We start from the raw sequence: 18,726 nt of genomic DNA, 5'->3' as shown, positions 1-18,726 counted from the left end.
CATCATTGTAAATGAATACACATTTGGGATGGAGATGTTGATGGAATTGTGGTTGACATTAAAAAACCATGCAGGCCCTTAACAGTAATTAATCTCTAATTGGGAGAATTTGTGATCCAAAAATCAAATCTCTAACCAAATATACTTATACTTAAACTTAACCATTTGGACCAATTTATTATAAGTTGCATACAACATTATAACAAAAATCAAATCTCTAACCAAATATACTTAAGAGAACTTACCATTTGGACCAATTTATTGTAAGTTGCATACAAACATTATAAGTAATAGCAGGCATGACATTTTGTTAATTCAAAATTTAATAAAATGTTGTCCCATAATAATAGGTATGACCAATTTATGTTGTCCCATAAATCCTAGCTGAACCGGTAAAAATATCGAAATTATTAGACCGAACGTCGTGATCCGAGTTTGAATCCGGGATCTCACAATTATATACAATTATATATTAGTTGAATTTCATTGCATTGCCAAGACAAAAAAAAAAAATTAATAAAACGTTAAACCGTATCTGAAAATGTTCGTTCACTAGAGTAAACACTATACAAATTATAGTGGTCATACACATACACATACTCATAATTCATTAATTCATGCTTCTTCTTATTCCTTATCATTTTCTCTTCTTGATTTGATCACACATTCCTTCACAAGTTGTTTCAAACCCTTTTTTGGCCTCTTAACAATTTTCTTCTCCTCTTCTTTCTTCCTTTCTGCCATCCAATCTTCCTCTAGCTACAAAACAAAGTTTCATAAAATACATTAGACCTAACCTAATATATCACATTAACATATACTACACCATAACATCTAAAGGTCTATAATAACACACGTGGACAAACCTTTAGCATCCGATCCTCAACTTGATTGAGCCTCTCAATCAACGTTCCTTTGACTTCGGTTTCCATTATGACAATCTCGATCGGACGGCAGTGCTTCTCCAAACTCTTTGGGGAGAAATCAACGGATGAAACACGTCCATCACTTCCACTTGTTGGAGTGGATGCACACGAGCTCTTTGGAGATCGGTCGTACCCTCTAATTTTCTCTAATTGCCTCAACTATATAATAAAAAAGTTTAGAATAAAATTTCTAACATAACAATATATTTAAGGAAAATACTAAAACAGTGTCTTAAATTTATCATGACACATGTTTTATTAAAAAAAAGGTCTGATAGTTCAGAGTTCAAGCGTGAAATAAATAAAGTCCAACAAAAAATTGATATTAGTAAAACTCTATAATTAAAATTTTGATACATGACTATAAACCGCATCTAACACGTTAAGAAGCAAAATTACCATTTTCCTTTCAAAAGGGTTCAAATATTTGTAACATGAAATACGTGTAGTGAACAATTTAATGTAATATTATATCCGTCTTCCCTAGCAAAATATTGATAAGTCGGTTTGAATAATTAATTTATAAGGTCTATGGAAAAAGTTCCCTAAGTCTCATGTTAGCATTCCTTGTTTGTAGGTAAATGATGTTTGAAGTGGCAATTGACAAAATCAAATTATACTCTATATACTTATGATGTGTGTTTGGTTAAAACAAGGTACTAAAATGACAATTTTAGTTATATTATATTTGATTTTAAAATTGTTCTTAGAAATAAATAAACTGAGAGTTAAGAGACGACCACCGACCAAAAACTGAAATTCCTATCCCACTACAAATTATCTAAAAATTAATTTTTATCCGCTAAGAATCATACAAAATAAAGTTCGATCAACACCTTAAATTTTGTTTGTTTTGTTTTAGTTACGTCATATACTGTATATGCAAATATAAGGCTTAATTGGTAAAGAAAAATATAAAGTTTATAATTATATTGCATTAAGATGGGATACTTACCATGTTATCCAAACGATCAATTCTAGAGAGAATTGGTACCTCAGTAGTCACCATTTTTGCTATCACTTTCTCTGAAAACAAATACTTCTTGTTCTCTCTTGTATTTCAAGCTATGGGTTTTAGATTGGACTTTGATTTTTGCTAAGTTTTATAAACGATAAAAAAAAAAGATAATATAAATAAATTTCATGTGACACGTGTGAAAATATTACTGTGGGAATGGTAGTACCATATTTTGCCACGTGTAATGATGACGTGTGAAATGTTGAGATGGTAAGGGTGAGTTAACTCATTGGTTTTGTTCCGTGGACACGTAATAGTGGCGAATGTCATGCACGCAATTAATAGAGAACACGTGTTATTCACTTCACGTGATTCTGCCAACATGTTTCTGGAAAATTGAAGAAGATAGATAACTTGAGAATGAGATTTTATGTAACATTAACATGGTCATTTTGTTGCATATAAATATACTCTTGTCTTTTCTCAAAAAGAAAAAATCTACTCTCCCTTGTCTTGCAAAAGCCTGCTCAGATTTGCTTTGGAAAATGAGTGTTATGTTGGAATATTTTATATTTAATTATTATATTTTAATAATTGTTATTTGGGTATTTATATTTAAATTAATTATATTAGCTATTTATCATAATAAGAGTCTTAGTTGATAAGTGATCAGATAAAGTTAAAAGGATAAATGAATTTCTATTAAGATATTAATTAATGAACTAATTAGTGGATATGGACGAAAATATGAGTGGATGTCGGATGGCCAATTACGGAATAATGGGAACCCTAACTGGACATCACTCTATATATAGGCTATGATCCCCAACATACCGTACACAAGCAAAATAACATCTTCTCCCCATCTGAAGAGAATTCAAGGCATAAGGAGTACCGGTTGAGGAAGAACCACACTAGCCAACGAGTACGTGTTGCTCGTCTAACCTTTCATGTTTCAGGACTATTGCTAAAGGACTTTCTCAATGGATCCAGGTATTTCTGATATCTCTAATCAATTGACATGTCGTAGATTCAGTTTACATATGCATGCTCTTTTTGTTCAATCTAGCTTCCGCACTATTTGTATAAGAGCATGACTTGTATGTAATTAATTGGTAAATTAATTATTAAATCTATCAGGTTAATCTCTCTTTCTGCAATAATAATAATAATAATAATATGAATATATATTTTTACAATATAATAATAATAATATAAAAAAATCTTTCTTTGTTTCTAAGGTAGAAAGAAATTTTAGAAGAGAGATGAAGTTGAGTGGCGGAGATACTGAGTAGATGGCGGATGAAAATGTTAAATATTGTTATTATGTGATGGTTAAGAAAATAAAAATGGTAATATATTTTTAAAAATAGTGTATTCAATACATTGAAATGTTAAAAAAATAAAAATTATTGAAAATTTTTACTTTTGTTTCTATTTTTTATCCTTAATTCTAGGATACCATTTAGCATGACCCTAATTTTTTTTATCAAATTATAACAGTTTAATATATGAGTAATGTCACGTTGTTCAATATGCCAAAATTGACCATTGAATCCGATTAAATTTGTGGTGAAAACAAAAAAAAAATGTCATGTTGTTCGATAACATTAATGATCTTAATTGTGAAATAATATTTAAAAAAATTTAAAGTTATCATAAAAATTTTAATAATTAAATCATAATTGTTATGAATATTTAGTGGATGTCCATATAGGTTCTAGGCCCATGTTATTGGCCCATTACATTTACTTATAAATAGAACTCATGTATCATGTAAATGACACACTTAAGTATAATACACACTATATTATTCTCCTCTCTTCTCCCTTTCTCTTTATTCTTCCCTATTATTCCTATTGTTTATACATAGTTTTATAACACGTTATCAGCACGAAACTCTACCGATATATTTACTATTCTTTGGGGCTTCAACAACGTCCGCAAGGATTTATTTATCCAGCAATCGTGGTATGCTTTCATATTTATCCAGCAATCGTGATTCATGTGTATAGTGTCGGCACGAAGAGGTATGTGTGTACATGAAGCTTCTTTTTCATTTTATCTTGTTGTGTTAGCCACTGTTCCTCCTTTTATAATTGTTAATTCAAAATTGTATGTAAAAGATATGATTAGCTTATTGTTTCTTTCAAAACTAGAAATACAAACTAATAGTATCAACTATCAAACCATACAATTTAGTAATAGACGATGATTTTTTTTATTTCCTTTAAAAGGAATGTTGTGGAAAAACATGTAGTTTTAATCATGTTTTTGTTTTCGTAATTTATTTATTCTATATATATTCTTCAAGAAATATATTCATGCATCCTTGAATGATTGCAAAAGAAAAAGATATTGTTATTACAATATAACAGGTTCCCGAAGAACTTATAAATTTAATCCTCGAAGAATTCAATAATTAGTTCCTGAAGAACTTAAAATTCAATCAATGAATTCTCGAAGAATTCAATACTCTTGGTTCCTGGAGAACTTAGAAAACTAAGAAAACTAAACTTTTATCCATTCTGAATTCTAGAAGAATTCAATGATCTAGCTCCTGAAGAACTTGGAAAATATCAATTTTTATGAATTTCAGCCAGTCTTTTATAAATTATGTAAGAATTCACTAAACTAAAGTTCTTGAAGAACTTAGAATAACTCAATATTTATACTTTATGAATTCCTGAAGAATTCAATAGTGATACATCTTGAAGGATCTACAAATAATTTATACGATCTATTATGGAGTTCTTGAAGAAGCTGAAGAATTCAATATATATATATATATATATATATATATATATATATATATAATCTATAACCTATATGTCATCGATATGCCAAGTTTTTTATTGACCGTAAATACATTATAAAATTCAATGGTAGTTATTATAAAATGAGGATCATACGATATGTAATTATTATAAAATTTTGACAATTAAGGCAATTGAATGGAATTTGTATTAAGAAAGAAAAATACAAGGGACATGATACTCGTATCAGTTATTTCTTTTAATGGTAGTTCATTCTTTCTTTTATTTTATCTATTAATTTCTTATATCAGTTAAGAATATGTATATATTATGACCAATTAATTCCATTAATTTTGTCACCTTTGATTTCTTATGACAACTAATTCCTTGATGAACGTCATTATCATTATTTTCTAAAAGTTAATAAAGGAATTTACTATTATTATTTTTTTTATCCTCTATTTCATGCTAATATTCTTTATCACAGTTTTTTCATTTAGATGTGTTAATAATATTTAATCCTGATAAATTTTAGAAGAATTCAATGTTAAAGCACTCTTGAAGGATTGCTCAAATATTGATCTTTGGTTTTGTTTATGAAGATCAACTATGGTATAGTTCCCGAAGGACTATAGAAAAAAACCTTAATATTGAAGCAAATGACTTCTCAAATAATGAATATTATATAATTGTGTTGGACATTTGGACATAGTTCTTGGATAACTAGAAAGTTAATATTGCGCATACTTGAAGGATCGCACAAAGAATGAATTCTTCTTCAACACTATGAAAGTGTGAGTTGTTTGTTTATCATTAATTATTAAGATAATTTGTAATATATTTCCTAAGAAAAAAATTAAAGCATTCTTAAAAGATTACTCAAAGAAAGAAATTTTCAATTATTATTTAAAAGATTTGGACATAGTTCTTGAGGAACTAGAAACTTAATATCACGCATCCCTGAAGGATTGCGCAAAGAATGAATTGCTCTTGAATACTATGAAGATCATTTGTGATATAAAATTTAATAGAGCATTCATGAAGGATTGTGCAAAGAGTGAATTGTTTTTGATCATTACGAAAGTCTTGTAAGATAGTTTTGAAGAACTAAAAGTTCATAGCATCCTTGAAGGATTGCTCAAATGATCATTGCTTATACAGTTCATTTGTATATAAAATGTTATGTCTCTTGAATATGTTCTTGAAGTAGCAAAATTGAGAAAATAACCAAACGGAACAATTCCTTTCTTATATTTCAATACACTTGGTGTTGATAAATAAATTTATATCGAGCATTAATCCCACGACAATTTGTTCGGTACGTGTTATTCACTATCCTTTTATTTACTGTTGGATTCTATGTTTTTCAAACTCATGTTAGATTATTAATTTTTTCTTCTAATGATCTGATTTTGAATCACCTATTTTTCTATGTATATAATTTTTATTTTTTTGTACTCAATGTAATCATAAATCTCAGTGCTATGATTTATACTTATCAGTTATATTTATGACTTTACTCCACGTTACTGCTTATAAGTTGCCATGATTTTATTTCTCAACAATTAACTTAATTATTTGTTATGGTTAAGCAACATATAATTATTTTATTGCCAATTTATCAGTTAGCATGTTTAGTTTCTTTGACTTCGTATTTAATCAATGATTTGCATCAGTTACGTATGGTTTAATTATTTTGTGGCCTAATTTTGAATATTAGTTTTAATTGAAATCAATATATCAAGAAATAGGTGTACTGAAGTTGGATATATTTTTTTTATTATGAGACATATTTTGGATAAAATAAGTGTAATGGAAAAGTTTTAAACCAGAAATTTATACTACACTTATAAATATATTAGTGCAATTGAATAACAAATTATTGTAAACCAGAAGTTTACAAATTATATTAAATTTATTGTTGGCAGACCGGTTGGGTTATCCCGGATTTATTATGATGCGAAAAAAAATTCTATAAATATGTATCGAAGGGCCCGAAGTTCCTTCATTCTAATAATTTTTACATGTTACTAGTTCCCAAAGGAAGTTGAAAAATTAAGCAAATGAGTATCTTTTATTTTTGAAATATACGAAAGGTGATATTTGTAAATCAATACACCGATCATGATCATATGGACCAATTAAATTTCTATAATTTTAATTGATGCATCAACTAAATGGTCACATGTATGTTAGTTATCAACTCACAACCAAAAGTTTGTGAGATTATTTTTGAGAGCTCATTATGTATATATTATTCTAGAAAGTATTTGATAAGTGTCATATGTTAATTGAAATTTATACCGAACATCTTGTAGAATATGTTCATACAAACAAAAATAATAATGGACTTGAAGATCCATTCTTTAGACGTCTAAAGTTAATTACATGATCGATACTTATGAGATCAATACTTATATGTTCTATTTTATATTTTGGGAACATTTAAATATATATGTTGAGATATTGATTCGCTCAAGCCAATAAGTTATTATACGAAAGTCTTCCCCTTAACTTGCAATTAAGTTTAGTTTTATACTCTAATATTTTTCATATAAGCATTTTTGGATGTGTTGGTATGTTCCAATTGCTCCAATATAATGCAATACGATGAATTATTAAAGAATATTGGGAAAATATATTTGATACAACTCTTCATCCCTTATAAATTATATTGAGCCAATAGGGACTTGTTTATAGCCCAGAAGGATAATTTTCAAGTGATGATGAATTAGTTTTCCCAATATTAGGGGGAGGGAACAAGCAGCTGAAAAATATGAACCTGAAGTTCAAATGAATCACTTGAAATAAATAGTTATTATTATCTCATCTTGATCCTCATATAAAATAGATTGAACCAGATGTTCAAAAGATGTATCATTTGCAAAGTTTATGAAATCAACTATCAGCTGCTAATGCTCCAATCAAAATGGATGTCCCTGTTGGACAATCTTATATTGCAAATGAATTTAACCACCCTGTAGCGTGGTAGGTCAGTCGGTTCCAAAGATTAAAATCCTCAAATAAGAAAAGGAGCTAAAAAGAAAGATGACCCAAGTGAGGATATGAAAAGATTATTTGACATAATTAATTTTCTAGTTCCATAAGAACTTATCAGGTACCTGAAATTTATGAAAATAAAGAGATCTCGACGAATTATGTCATGAATGGAATACGATGAAACCGAAAGAAAAATCAACGTTGACGATGTTTATTTATATAATATAGCGCTATATATGATAAGAAATAATGAGGATCATAAATCAAAGTCTATTAAAGATTATAGACAATGAAATTATTGACTAGATAGGTAGACGCGATTAATACTATTAAACTAGCTTTGCAAAGCAAAAGGTTGTTGGACCAACGGTCCATACACTTGAAGATGAAAATAATTAGTACAAATTGGTTTTTCGCGCGAAAAGAAAAACGTCTACCATTAATTTTCAAGAGGTGTATTCACCTGAAGTGAATTCATAACTTCTTTATAATTGATTAAGTTTAGTAGCACATATGTGTTACAATGTGTTTGAATGACTCACTTGATAATGATGATTAAATGAAAATCCCAGAAGGATTTATTTTTTTTGTGAGACACATATATTAAACTATTGGAGAGATGACTTAATAAACATGAATAAGTCTCCTTATATACTCCGGCAATATATATGCATTTTTGTATAATATTCTTGTTGAATATTTCAAAGTGGGAAATATGAAAATGACAATTTGTTTATTTTAAGAAAATTTTGGCAATGAAATTTTTATATTTATGTTGATGATAACAATATCATCAAGAAACTCCCGAAGAGCTTGAGATATTTTCATTTTTTACAAAATAAGTATTTGAATAATATTTTAGAGCTCGAGTAAATGATGAAGAACTAATTGGTCCCGAAGTACCACATTTTAGTTCAATTGGGGCCAAATACATTATGGACCTATTACTTGTTGTCAATATATCATAAAGTATACATTTCGTTATTTTAGATATTTGCAGGTTATTTCTCTTATCCTCGTAATGGTATATATCACAAACAAACTATATGTTTACATGAAGAAATAAAATCACTCATAGAGATCTGTGAAACAAATCACAACAACAACCTCATGAAATGATGAAGAAACTTTAGCGCTACGAGAGATGGGTCAAGAATGTGTTTTGATTGAAGTTCGTGATTGAAGACTCCTAATTCGCGGAGTAACATAAAAGGAAGATAAAGCAAATTTTCTACAAGTCATCGCCAAGTAAACTTTTGAGCAACTACTACAGAAGATTATTTGATTTTCTTCATCTCATATATAATTGTCTTTATGAGGGGGAGACATAAATATGTTATGCACTTTTTTTCCCTTCACCGTGGTTTTGTCCCATTGAGTTTTCTTAGTAAGGTTTTTAACAAGGCAGTTCAGTTCAAACATAAAGGATGTTGTACTCTTTTTCCTTCACTAGAATTTTTTCCCACTGGGTTTTGTCTAGTAAGGTTTTAATGAGGCATATCCTCGATGGACATCCAAGGGGGAGTGTTATGAATATTTAGTGGATGTCCATATAGGTTCTAGGCCCATGTTATTGGCCCATTACATTTACTTATAAATAGAACTCATGTATCATGTAAAGGACACACTTAAGTATAATACACACTATATTATTCTCCTCTCTTCTCCCTTTCTCTTTATTCTTCCCTATTATTCCTATTGTTTATACATAGTTTTATAACAATAATTAGATTTTATAGTATTGAGTTATCTTAATTTATAATTGAGTTCTCTTTAAGACATTCAAATTTTATGGTAGTGAGTTGTTTTAAAATATCAACTTTTATACATGTATAACAACTTTTATTAGTATAATTCTATTGTAATTTTAATTTGGTGGAAATTTTTTAATATTGATGTAATCTTTAAATTCTTTTACATGTTATATATATTTATAATTATATGACTTATAATATATATGGCATCAAATTTATAATTCGACCGCCTTCAAAAAAAAATTAACACCCAAATTCTCCAAGATAGGTCAATAAATCAGGCACAACAATGAATAGGATATGGGTACCATAGTACTCTTTCCCATACTTGTCCCCATACCTCAATTGATTATTGGAATCAAATATAAAAGTGACACTATCAATGATAGCAGAGCAACCCAGGAAGAGGAAACTTGAAAGAGAGATAGGAAGATAACCAAGAGATTATAAAAACAAGAGATAATCACGAACGTGGAATAGAAACATGAGATAAGTTGAAATTTATAATTGTGTTACTTTTATCCAATAAAAAATAAAGATAAATTTTCGAACTTGGGTTCAATATATTACTTGTTTGCAATTACGATACAATGGTTTAAATTAAATTTATTTTTGTTATGTTATTGATTTCTTGCGCGCCCTACGTCTTCCACATTTTACTCTTCCGTTACTTATTATTCTGCTACTTAAGTAACGAATGTTATAAAAATTAGACTTTTAGAATTATAATATCTACTACTTAATAGTAGAAGTTATAAAGGTAAGCTATTTTTTTGGGGTGTCCGCTACTTAAATAGCAGACGAATGTATTTTAGTAAATTTGTAGGGCGCGTGAAAATGGATAGGGCGAGAAAAGTAAATCTCATTTTTTTTATAAGCAATGTTAGGTGTTAGTACTTAGTATTATAATGTTAGGTTTTTCTTCATCTGTCATGACTTGAACCCTAGACCTTCAGTCCCTTAATCATTAACTCAACTAGCTTAATCAGTTGAGGTACTCATCCCACCCGGTAAATCACGGTTTTAATTTGGTGTAGCGGTTAAAGTCACTTTATATAAGCTTTGGTGTGGTGGTTAAAGTCATTTCATTTAAGCTTTAAGAGTTTGGGTTCAACACGTAGCTTATCCATTTTGGCATTTATGTGAAAATTAAAGCTAGGAAAGGCACAAGTCAGCAAAAGCTAGGAGTAACAACTAACAACACATTAAAAGCAAGCAAAAGTCAAAAGAAAGTTGTACTTCCAACAATTAAAAAAAAAAGCTTGTATAACTATAAAGTCATTGTGCCTAGTATGTGCAAGTGCAATATAGGGTGCAAAACTCAAAGTTGAGGGGTTCAAGATAGGAAACACACAAGATAATACTAGTATATGTATCATAGCCTTGTATTATTAATTTCAGTTCTCATAGTATCTATCTACTAAAGTATAAACTGCAATAATTTACATAACAAAATATAAAAGCTACGACTAAAATAATTACAATCCAAAATGCCATAGCCTTATATTTTTAATTTTGGTTTAGCAGTTAATTCCACACACCTCAGCTTTAGGACCAGTGACTCTTGTGGTAAACGGATCAACTCGAACCCACAATAGAGAGAAAATCGACGCAAGAAGAATCGACCAGACCACAACAATGGTCGGTGTTCGATTCTGGCGACCCATGAGACCTTTAAGGAAAGGGTAAAGATGAACTATAACCCAAAATGCAAAGAAAAGTTTACCAAAGAGAGGACCCCACGATTGATAACCGCTGTTAATAGCATAGGAAATACCAGCAACAACTCCGACCAAGTTAATTATCAGAAGTGTTGTTGGCGGAATGAGAAGGGTTGTCCATTTGAACATGTAGAGTTCTGCAGAGTCTCCATCTTCGTCTGAGGCTTTTGAGGTGACGGTGAAGTTTGTGTCGATTCCAGCAAGCACTTTTAGTAGACCTTGGAATACAGCAAAAAGATGTGCTGACACGCCACCGATAACCCAAAATTGTTCGTTTCTCCACCACTCGTCGATTCCAACACCGCTCCATCTCATCTCGAGGATTCCAGTTGCGAAGATTGAAAGAAAGAGAGAAATAAACCATATACTTGCTAGGTTACTAATCTGTAAGCAAAATAAAATGAAGTTAGATTGTTAAGTTGTGTATTACATAAGATAAGATGACGGATTTCGATTCTTGAGTCACGCATTCATATAGTTGTGGATCAATAAGTTCAGACGAATCATATTTCGAAATAATATTTTTATTAAACCAATTTGGTGATTTAAAATTCAAGTTGTTCAATATTCACCAAATGGTCGAGATGGCTTGACTGTGTGAATGCGTGCTTTCTCTGACTGCATAGAATCCAGGTCCAAAAGAAAACTACATGTTGAGAGTTTCATCGGAAGTTTCAATTAACAAGGTCATGTTGGCTATGAAAATATTTTCTTGAAACTAACTAGAAACAACGAAGAATTACAATTTCATTCGGATATCTTACTTAATGTATTTTCCGATTTTGGATGAATTCAACAGAGAATGATTAACTGTAGAAATATCAACCATGTATGATTTATTATCCTTAATCACTTGCTTGGTTAGTAGAATATGTGCATGAAGAAATAAATAACAAACCTGTGGAATGATGAACTTGTTAGTAAGAAGACAGACAGCTGGCAAGGTACAATACATAAGAAGGGGAATGGCAGTGACCGGATAGATTGTGGTGTTAATATACGCGAACCTCTCGAGCCACTTTAGCCTTCCACCATAACCATACCAGATGGGACAATGTCGGCTAAAAAGAATTTCAACTGAACCTAAAGCCCATCGAAGCACTTGGTTTAGACGATCTGAAAGATTGATAGGAGCAGAACCTTTAAATGCTGGCCGCTTAGGCATGCAGTATATAGACCGCCAACCACGAGCATGCATCTTAAATCCAGTAAGAATATCTTCCGTGACAGAACCATAAATCCATCCTATCTGTGGAACAGAAAACAAATAATGATTTATCTGTTGAAATAATCACATAAACGCGAGGGATTGAATGTAAACCACTTGTGGTGGTGTCGGACACCAGACACACCTTCGATCTGAAATGTCGGTGCTACATAGGATATTATTCAACATAAGATAACAACGCACCTCTGTTCCCCATTCTGATTTATCCTCATAACCACAGCTGATAACATGAATAGCCTCCTTCAGAAGAGTTTCTGGAGTTGCAGACTGAGGAACACCACCATTCTCCATCTCCGTTGAAACAACAAAAACAATTGACTGACCGAATCTATTCTGAAGCATCTCAAGGCTCTTTTGTGACGTAAGTAGTGTTTTCTCATCATCAAATCCACTACCTGAAAATCCAGTCCCTGAAAATCCAGTACCTGAAAAATATCCATAAGAGAAACAAAGTCTAATAATTAGTTGCTAAAATAAAAATACCCCAAATACTTTACCCTACTTTTTTTAAATCAGGAAACTTGTGCATGTATGATTAGTTAAACACAATTTTAACACGAGATACAATGCTCCATAGAAGCAAGAAAGCAAGCAATATTTATCTTCAGCAATTGAAAACTATTAGTGCAACGAACGCAGACCTACCTTCTACACCTTCCATATCCCCTAGACTGTAGATGGGGATAGTTGAGTCAGTATGCCTGCTAGACGCTTTCTTACTAAATTTTGAACTCTTCTTTTTATGCTTCGGTTTTAGAGGAGGTTCATTACCATATAAAGCCGTTCTATTGAAGACACATCCAGTACCAACATAAACAGGACCTTGAATACCATCCAAACCTCTCAAGTTTATCTGTTCAAAAAGTGTTAAGTTTGGAGAAAATAAGTTATCAGAAAGGTGTGGCTTCTAGGGCGGGAAAGTGTGTATGGTCTACAGTGGACCAATGCTTGAAAAAGGTTGGAAACTCTAACAACCATCGGCACCATTCCCGTAAGTAGAAGCTTGTCCTCATGACTAAGATGGTGATCAAATTGGTGCGAGTTCAAAAAAAAAACAAGGAAAATGAATATCAGTGGCTTAAAACGAAACTTATATTCATTTTCTCTTGATTTTGTTGAATCAAAACGGACAAGTCATTGTACTTAGCCGTAAGGACGTGGAGTCGTGGAGGACCCTGAACTTCTACTTAAGGTAGCGACGCCAGTTGTCATCGAAGTTTTGAGCAATTTATAGGTATCTGCCCCATAGACCACATTTAACACTTCCGCACCCTAACAATTGCCTATCAAAAAATTTAAATCACGTATAGGGCACAAGAATAAAAAATCAATAACAAAAAATAGATAACATTAACAAAATCGTACAACGTGGTTAAGATGCTTACATCGAAGAAAACAGTATTACGATTGGCATATCGATCGTTCCTATCAATACCATCAAACCTCTGCGGAAACTGGACATAGCAAACATGTTTACCAAGATTAGGATCCATCATAAAGCACATAGCTTCCCTTATTGCCTTGCTGTTGTTTATGTAGTGATCACAATCAAGATTCAATATGAAAGGTCCATTAGTAAGGACGCCGGATACTCGAACCTGCAAGAGTTAGATTAGCGACGACCAGTGAGATTACTATGTCCAAGTACATTGTGGAGATAAGTAACTTCCACATTGTCTAATTGAAAATGGCACTCACAAGTGCATTCATGGCACCGGCTTTCTTGTGATGTTGGAAACCTGGACGCTTTTCACGAGAAACATAGACTAAACGTGGAAGTTCATTGCCGTCAGTGTCAAGTCCTCCACTTTGGCCTGAGAAAACCTGCAGAAGATATTGAAGGCAACCTTAGTAAATGCATGTTTTCACTTCGGTACAGATTACAATTTTACACAATTAGACCAAAAGGTTAATATGTAGAAACAATACACTACACTTGTGTTTCCATCACTCTAACAGTGTAACATATACTCTATGAAGGCAAAAACATTGATATGTGACTTCAAAGATGACAAATGATCGACAGATTGTATGATTCCATCTTCATCACAAGAACTCAACCAACCTGAATCATTCCTGGATGATCTCTGACGTTATTTCCAGGCCATGGCGTACCATCTTGCATTACCCACCCTTCTTCGGGAACTTTCGTTGCCTTAGCAACAAGTCTATTAATACGAATTTTAAATTCTTCGTATTCTCTCTGCGAAAGGTAAAAGGGAAGCAAAATTAAAATACACACGTATAAAATTCAATACTCATTTATGTAGTATAAATGCATGCTGTCGACTTCTTACCTTCATTGCTCTACGATCCTTGACAAATGACGTTTCAACCTTATCCTTCAAGTAGTCAATCTTCTGCGCAAAATACCACTCAGGTGCACGGGGTTCAATACTATACTTTTTGGTAAAAGGAACCCATTTTCTCGCGAACTCTGATGTCTCAGCAAGAGCTTCAAATGTCAACATAGCGGCACCGTCGTCAGAGACATAGCAGGAGACTTTATCCACAGGGTAGTCAACTGCAAGAATAGATAGCACAGTATTTGCAGTCACAAGTGGAGGCTCTTTTAACGGGTCGACGGTACTGACAAAAATGTCAACAGCCGCTAGCTGAGATGGTTCTCCTTCCCGATCATATCTACAACACATATCGATTTTGCATCAAAAGAATATCAGATTGAAAAAGAAAAAGATAAAAGTCACGAAGAACAATGAAGTTTAAAAGGCTGTACCTCAGTGAAAGTCTGTCGAGATACGTTTCACGGTTGACAGGAAGCCACTTAGGGAATTGATCCAATATCCAGGATATCGCGAACCAAATCTCACATATAACTGATACCAACCACAACGCATGTGCATTGCGCACTGGATTTGTTATTCGATAATGCAAGAAAATGCAAAGGACAACCAGTCGCAGAACAATGACCATGCGATATGGATTTATCCTAGATGACGGAATAGAAACCTTCCTGGAAAGAGGTTGCCGAGCTTCATCATTCCTGCATAACATAGAAAACTAAGCTCTAGCACAAATTTTTTATTGAAAATTTAGGTAAAACAATAATGGTTCTAACTTCTAAGTGTCTTGGAAGATGAGAATCCATAGTTGAACACGTTCATATAAAAGGGGTAATTTATAAACATCCACATAAAATTGCAAAAGGGGTTATAATAAGAGACAGAGATAGTAAACGAAATACTCACAACAAGGAATCATCAATAAGCACATCAGATCTTGCATCCATATCTCCAGTCCCTCTTTCGGAAGCAGTTAGGCCTGTGCTCATTGTTGGAGCAACACTCTTTTCTGACTTCATCTTCCAACCATCAACTCTTTCTTTCCACGCTACATTGCCTAATCCTGCGTCCACAGCCCTCACATTTTCTGCACGGGAATATAATCAAGCATCTCAAATCATAATCAGACAGATGAAGAAAGAAAAATAACTATCATAAGAAATAAAAATGAGCATAGTAAGATGGGGGCAGAAAGTTACGAAATTGATTAACATCGGATGAATATGGAAGATTGTGGATGCGCTTCCCCCCACCACCTAAAGGAGATAACATTGAGAGCCTCTCAGGTGAAGCTGCAGAAAATTCTCCAGACAACTGAAATTGAAAACGTGCCAAATTTCATTTAGAGGCAAGAAACTGGTGGAGAAAGACTATCATTAAGGAAGCTAACTGAATAACCTCTTGTCCACTAGACAGCTGTGGAATATGGTTGTGCGAAACTTCCTTTTCATAATTTGGACGGCCAAGCTCTTCAAGATCTGCATAATTGAAGGCACTAGAACCATCATCTTCTTCACTGTCGCCAGTAATTGCAGGACTTCCTGAAATGAATTAAATAAGTAGTTTGATTACCAACGGAAATATCACAAGTATAAATAAGATCTAACCATCTATCCATTTATCAAAAATTAGCTTCAGGAAAAATGGGAAAAAACCATATGTGTGATCTACACCTTACAAACAACACTCCCTCGCTTGTTCATTCCGTTAATTAAGGTTTGCATGCTATGTCTTTGTCTAGTCTCTAGAGTAGGTCTATAGAGATAGAATTTCCTATTCAGTGCTATGCAACAACGACACTTCATATTAAAGGTGTGCCGAGGGACACTGGCAGGACACCGACACATGTGGTTGCATTCAATTTCAATCATTCTATTTTCTCAAATTATTTGTTGGTGTTGATGTGTCAGTGCCAATGTCGTGTCCGTGTATTTGTTTGTGCTTCATAGATACAATGCTTCATAGTTACAATGTGAATCAAAATTAAACTCATGCATTTTTTAGGTTTCGTTTACCTTTATGCCTCTTGTACCGAGTTTTACACTGAGGACAAGACTGATCCCCCTCCTTCCTTTCATACTCATAGCATAGCCTACAAACAGGAAAAGCACAAACATGGCATGCAATGAATGGTTCACCATTGTAAGTCTTGCCGACATTTTCAGCACATATCTTGCATACTTGAGCACTCAATGCTGTCATTGGTTTTCCCTGAGTAATTAGAAATGACATTAAAAAAAATGCCACTTAAGCACCAATAACATATCATCATCAAACATTTGAAGAAACCAAAATCACCAAATCAAATAAATAAAATATTCTAGTTTTTTGTCAAAAAAAAAAATTCTAGTTTTGCTCACCCCAGCTTCCCTTTCTGACTCCATAGTAATGAAACTTTCAGAAACAGCTTTTTTTTCTATCTGTATAATTTCAAGCTAAGATTAGTCCAAGATAACTGAGGATTCTTTCTAGTTACTATCAAGCAATATTTATATGCTTCAGAACCTGTTTGGATTGAATTATTTAAGCTTATTTTCTGGCATTAGTTTTGTGAGCCTATTTGGGAGAACTTATGAAAACAGCTTATAGCAATTTTCTAAAAACAATTTCAGTTTATTTTCATAAATTCTTCAATATAACTTACGAAAATAAGCATATAAAAACAATTTAACTTTATTTCATCTTTTGCTATAAAAATAGCTTAATGCAAAGTGTTTGTGTTATAAGCAGCAAATAAGTTGTTTATCCAAACAGACCCTAACTTAACAACGAAGCATTTTCATCATTAAGACTTAAAAAATTAAAATCTTTTATATTATTGTATGACAATCTGATCTAATTTAGAAACAATAGAAAATTCTCAAATTTTCTCCCAGCAACAAAAACAAAAATTGCACGTGCACACGAAACTTTACCTCAAAAGAGAAACAGTCTTAAAAACAAACAGATCACTAAGAATCTGAAGAAACCCAGATGGATTTTTGAGTAATGAAGAGAAATCACCACAAAAAATTGTAACTTGATACGTCCCAAATGGAGATAGATAAAGAAAGTGACAAAAACAGAGTGACCCAAGTTGAAACTACAACTCAGATCAAAGATTTTAGAAACATAAGAAACAAAGAAACAAAGAACAAGAGTGTGTTTGTGGTGTGATGATGTTTATAAGCTGTAAATGAATAATGAGACAGAGAAAGAATAAGAAGAAGAAGCTTTGTGAAGACGAAAGGGACAAATGTCACGAATCTATAGTTTACAACTGACAGGTTCAGGTGTAACACAGAAAGACACTTTGTGTTTGTCATATGAAATGAAATGGATTTGTTGTGAGTGTGTAACGCTAACGCACATCACACACACATAAATATTTATATTTATCCATCAACATTTATTCTCCAAAATCTTACATTTGATCAAATAAAATAAAAAACTTAAATATCATATTGGTTAGTGTATGTTCCCATTTTTTTGTTTAGTTCCTGTATTTTTTTTTTAAAATAGTCTCTGCATGTTCAATTTTTTTTTGTTTTCGTCCCTTCTCTTTTAAAAATGTTGATGTGTCTAACAGCATGACATGTGGCATGCTGACGTGATAAATGAAGAACCAAAATAAAAAAAATATTTAATGAAGGACCAAAACTAAAAAAACAAAATCACTAAAATAAATTATTTAAAAAAGAAAAACAATTTTTTAACATTTTTTACTTTTAAAAAAACCAATTTTTTTTTTCAAATAGAAAACAAAATTTAAAATATATATATATAAGAGTGCTAAAATTTAAAATTCACAAGTCTATAGTGTAAAAACTTGTTCACAGTGTGCTAAAATTAGTTTATGACATGCTAAAAAATCTGGCTATAATGACAGTGTGCTTAAAATTGCACATCAACTTATGCCCCGTTTGAATTAGCTTATTTTTGAGTTTATGCAAACAGCTTATGCAATTTTTATGTTGATGAACCATCGTCACACCAAGTAATCCATGCACATATGAGAGGTATTAGACTTGTTTTGGACGTTTTGAAGTGAATAAACAAGAGAAATCAACGTAGAAATGGAAGTAACTTGAGTTACAAGAA

General features: G+C 32.0%; 2 protein-coding genes across 4 annotated transcripts; both read right to left on the bottom strand.

The window, feature by feature from the left end:
- Window positions 1-478: 478 nt before the first annotated feature.
- LOC123893816 lies at window positions 479-2,010 on the bottom strand. The gene is made up of 3 exons (XM_045943617.1): window positions 1,882-2,010; window positions 867-1,085; window positions 479-759 (listed from the first exon to the last, which is right to left on the bottom strand). Exons 1-3 carry the CDS (start codon window positions 1,933-1,935, stop codon window positions 628-630), a joined length of 405 nt encoding a protein of 134 aa, XP_045799573.1. The 5' UTR covers window positions 1,936-2,010; the 3' UTR covers window positions 479-627.
- Window positions 2,011-10,755: 8,745 nt separating this feature from the next.
- Window positions 10,756-18,057, bottom strand: LOC123893815 (cellulose synthase A catalytic subunit 3 [UDP-forming]-like). Of its 3 annotated transcripts, XR_006803559.1 has the most exons (16): window positions 17,562-17,985; window positions 17,007-17,066; window positions 16,662-16,857; window positions 16,045-16,187; window positions 15,846-15,960; window positions 15,553-15,733; window positions 15,081-15,347; window positions 14,641-14,986; window positions 14,409-14,546; window positions 14,042-14,167; window positions 13,729-13,941; window positions 12,989-13,196; window positions 12,527-12,768; window positions 12,014-12,364; window positions 10,864-11,499; window positions 10,756-10,817 (listed from the first exon to the last, which is right to left on the bottom strand). XR_006803559.1 is itself a non-coding variant. In XM_045943615.1 (15 exons), exons 2-15 carry the CDS (start codon window positions 17,028-17,030, stop codon window positions 10,915-10,917), a joined length of 3,135 nt encoding a protein of 1,044 aa, XP_045799571.1. In that variant the 5' UTR covers window positions 17,031-17,066; window positions 17,562-18,057; the 3' UTR covers window positions 10,756-10,914. The 3 variants fall into 3 exon arrangements, 2 of the variants coding, with proteins under 2 accessions (XP_045799571.1, XP_045799572.1); XM_045943615.1 differs by having other exon boundaries at window positions 10,756-11,499; window positions 17,562-18,057; XM_045943616.1 differs by lacking the exon at window positions 17,007-17,066 and having other exon boundaries at window positions 10,756-11,499.
- Between the last annotated feature and the right edge of the window lie 669 nt (window positions 18,058-18,726).

The sequence above is a fragment of the Trifolium pratense genome, linkage group LG7 (assembly GCF_020283565.1).
Source record: "Trifolium pratense cultivar HEN17-A07 linkage group LG7, ARS_RC_1.1, whole genome shotgun sequence".
Taxonomy (NCBI): Eukaryota; Viridiplantae; Streptophyta; class Magnoliopsida; order Fabales; family Fabaceae; genus Trifolium; species Trifolium pratense.
This window is presented reverse-complemented; position numbering and strand designations above follow the sequence as displayed.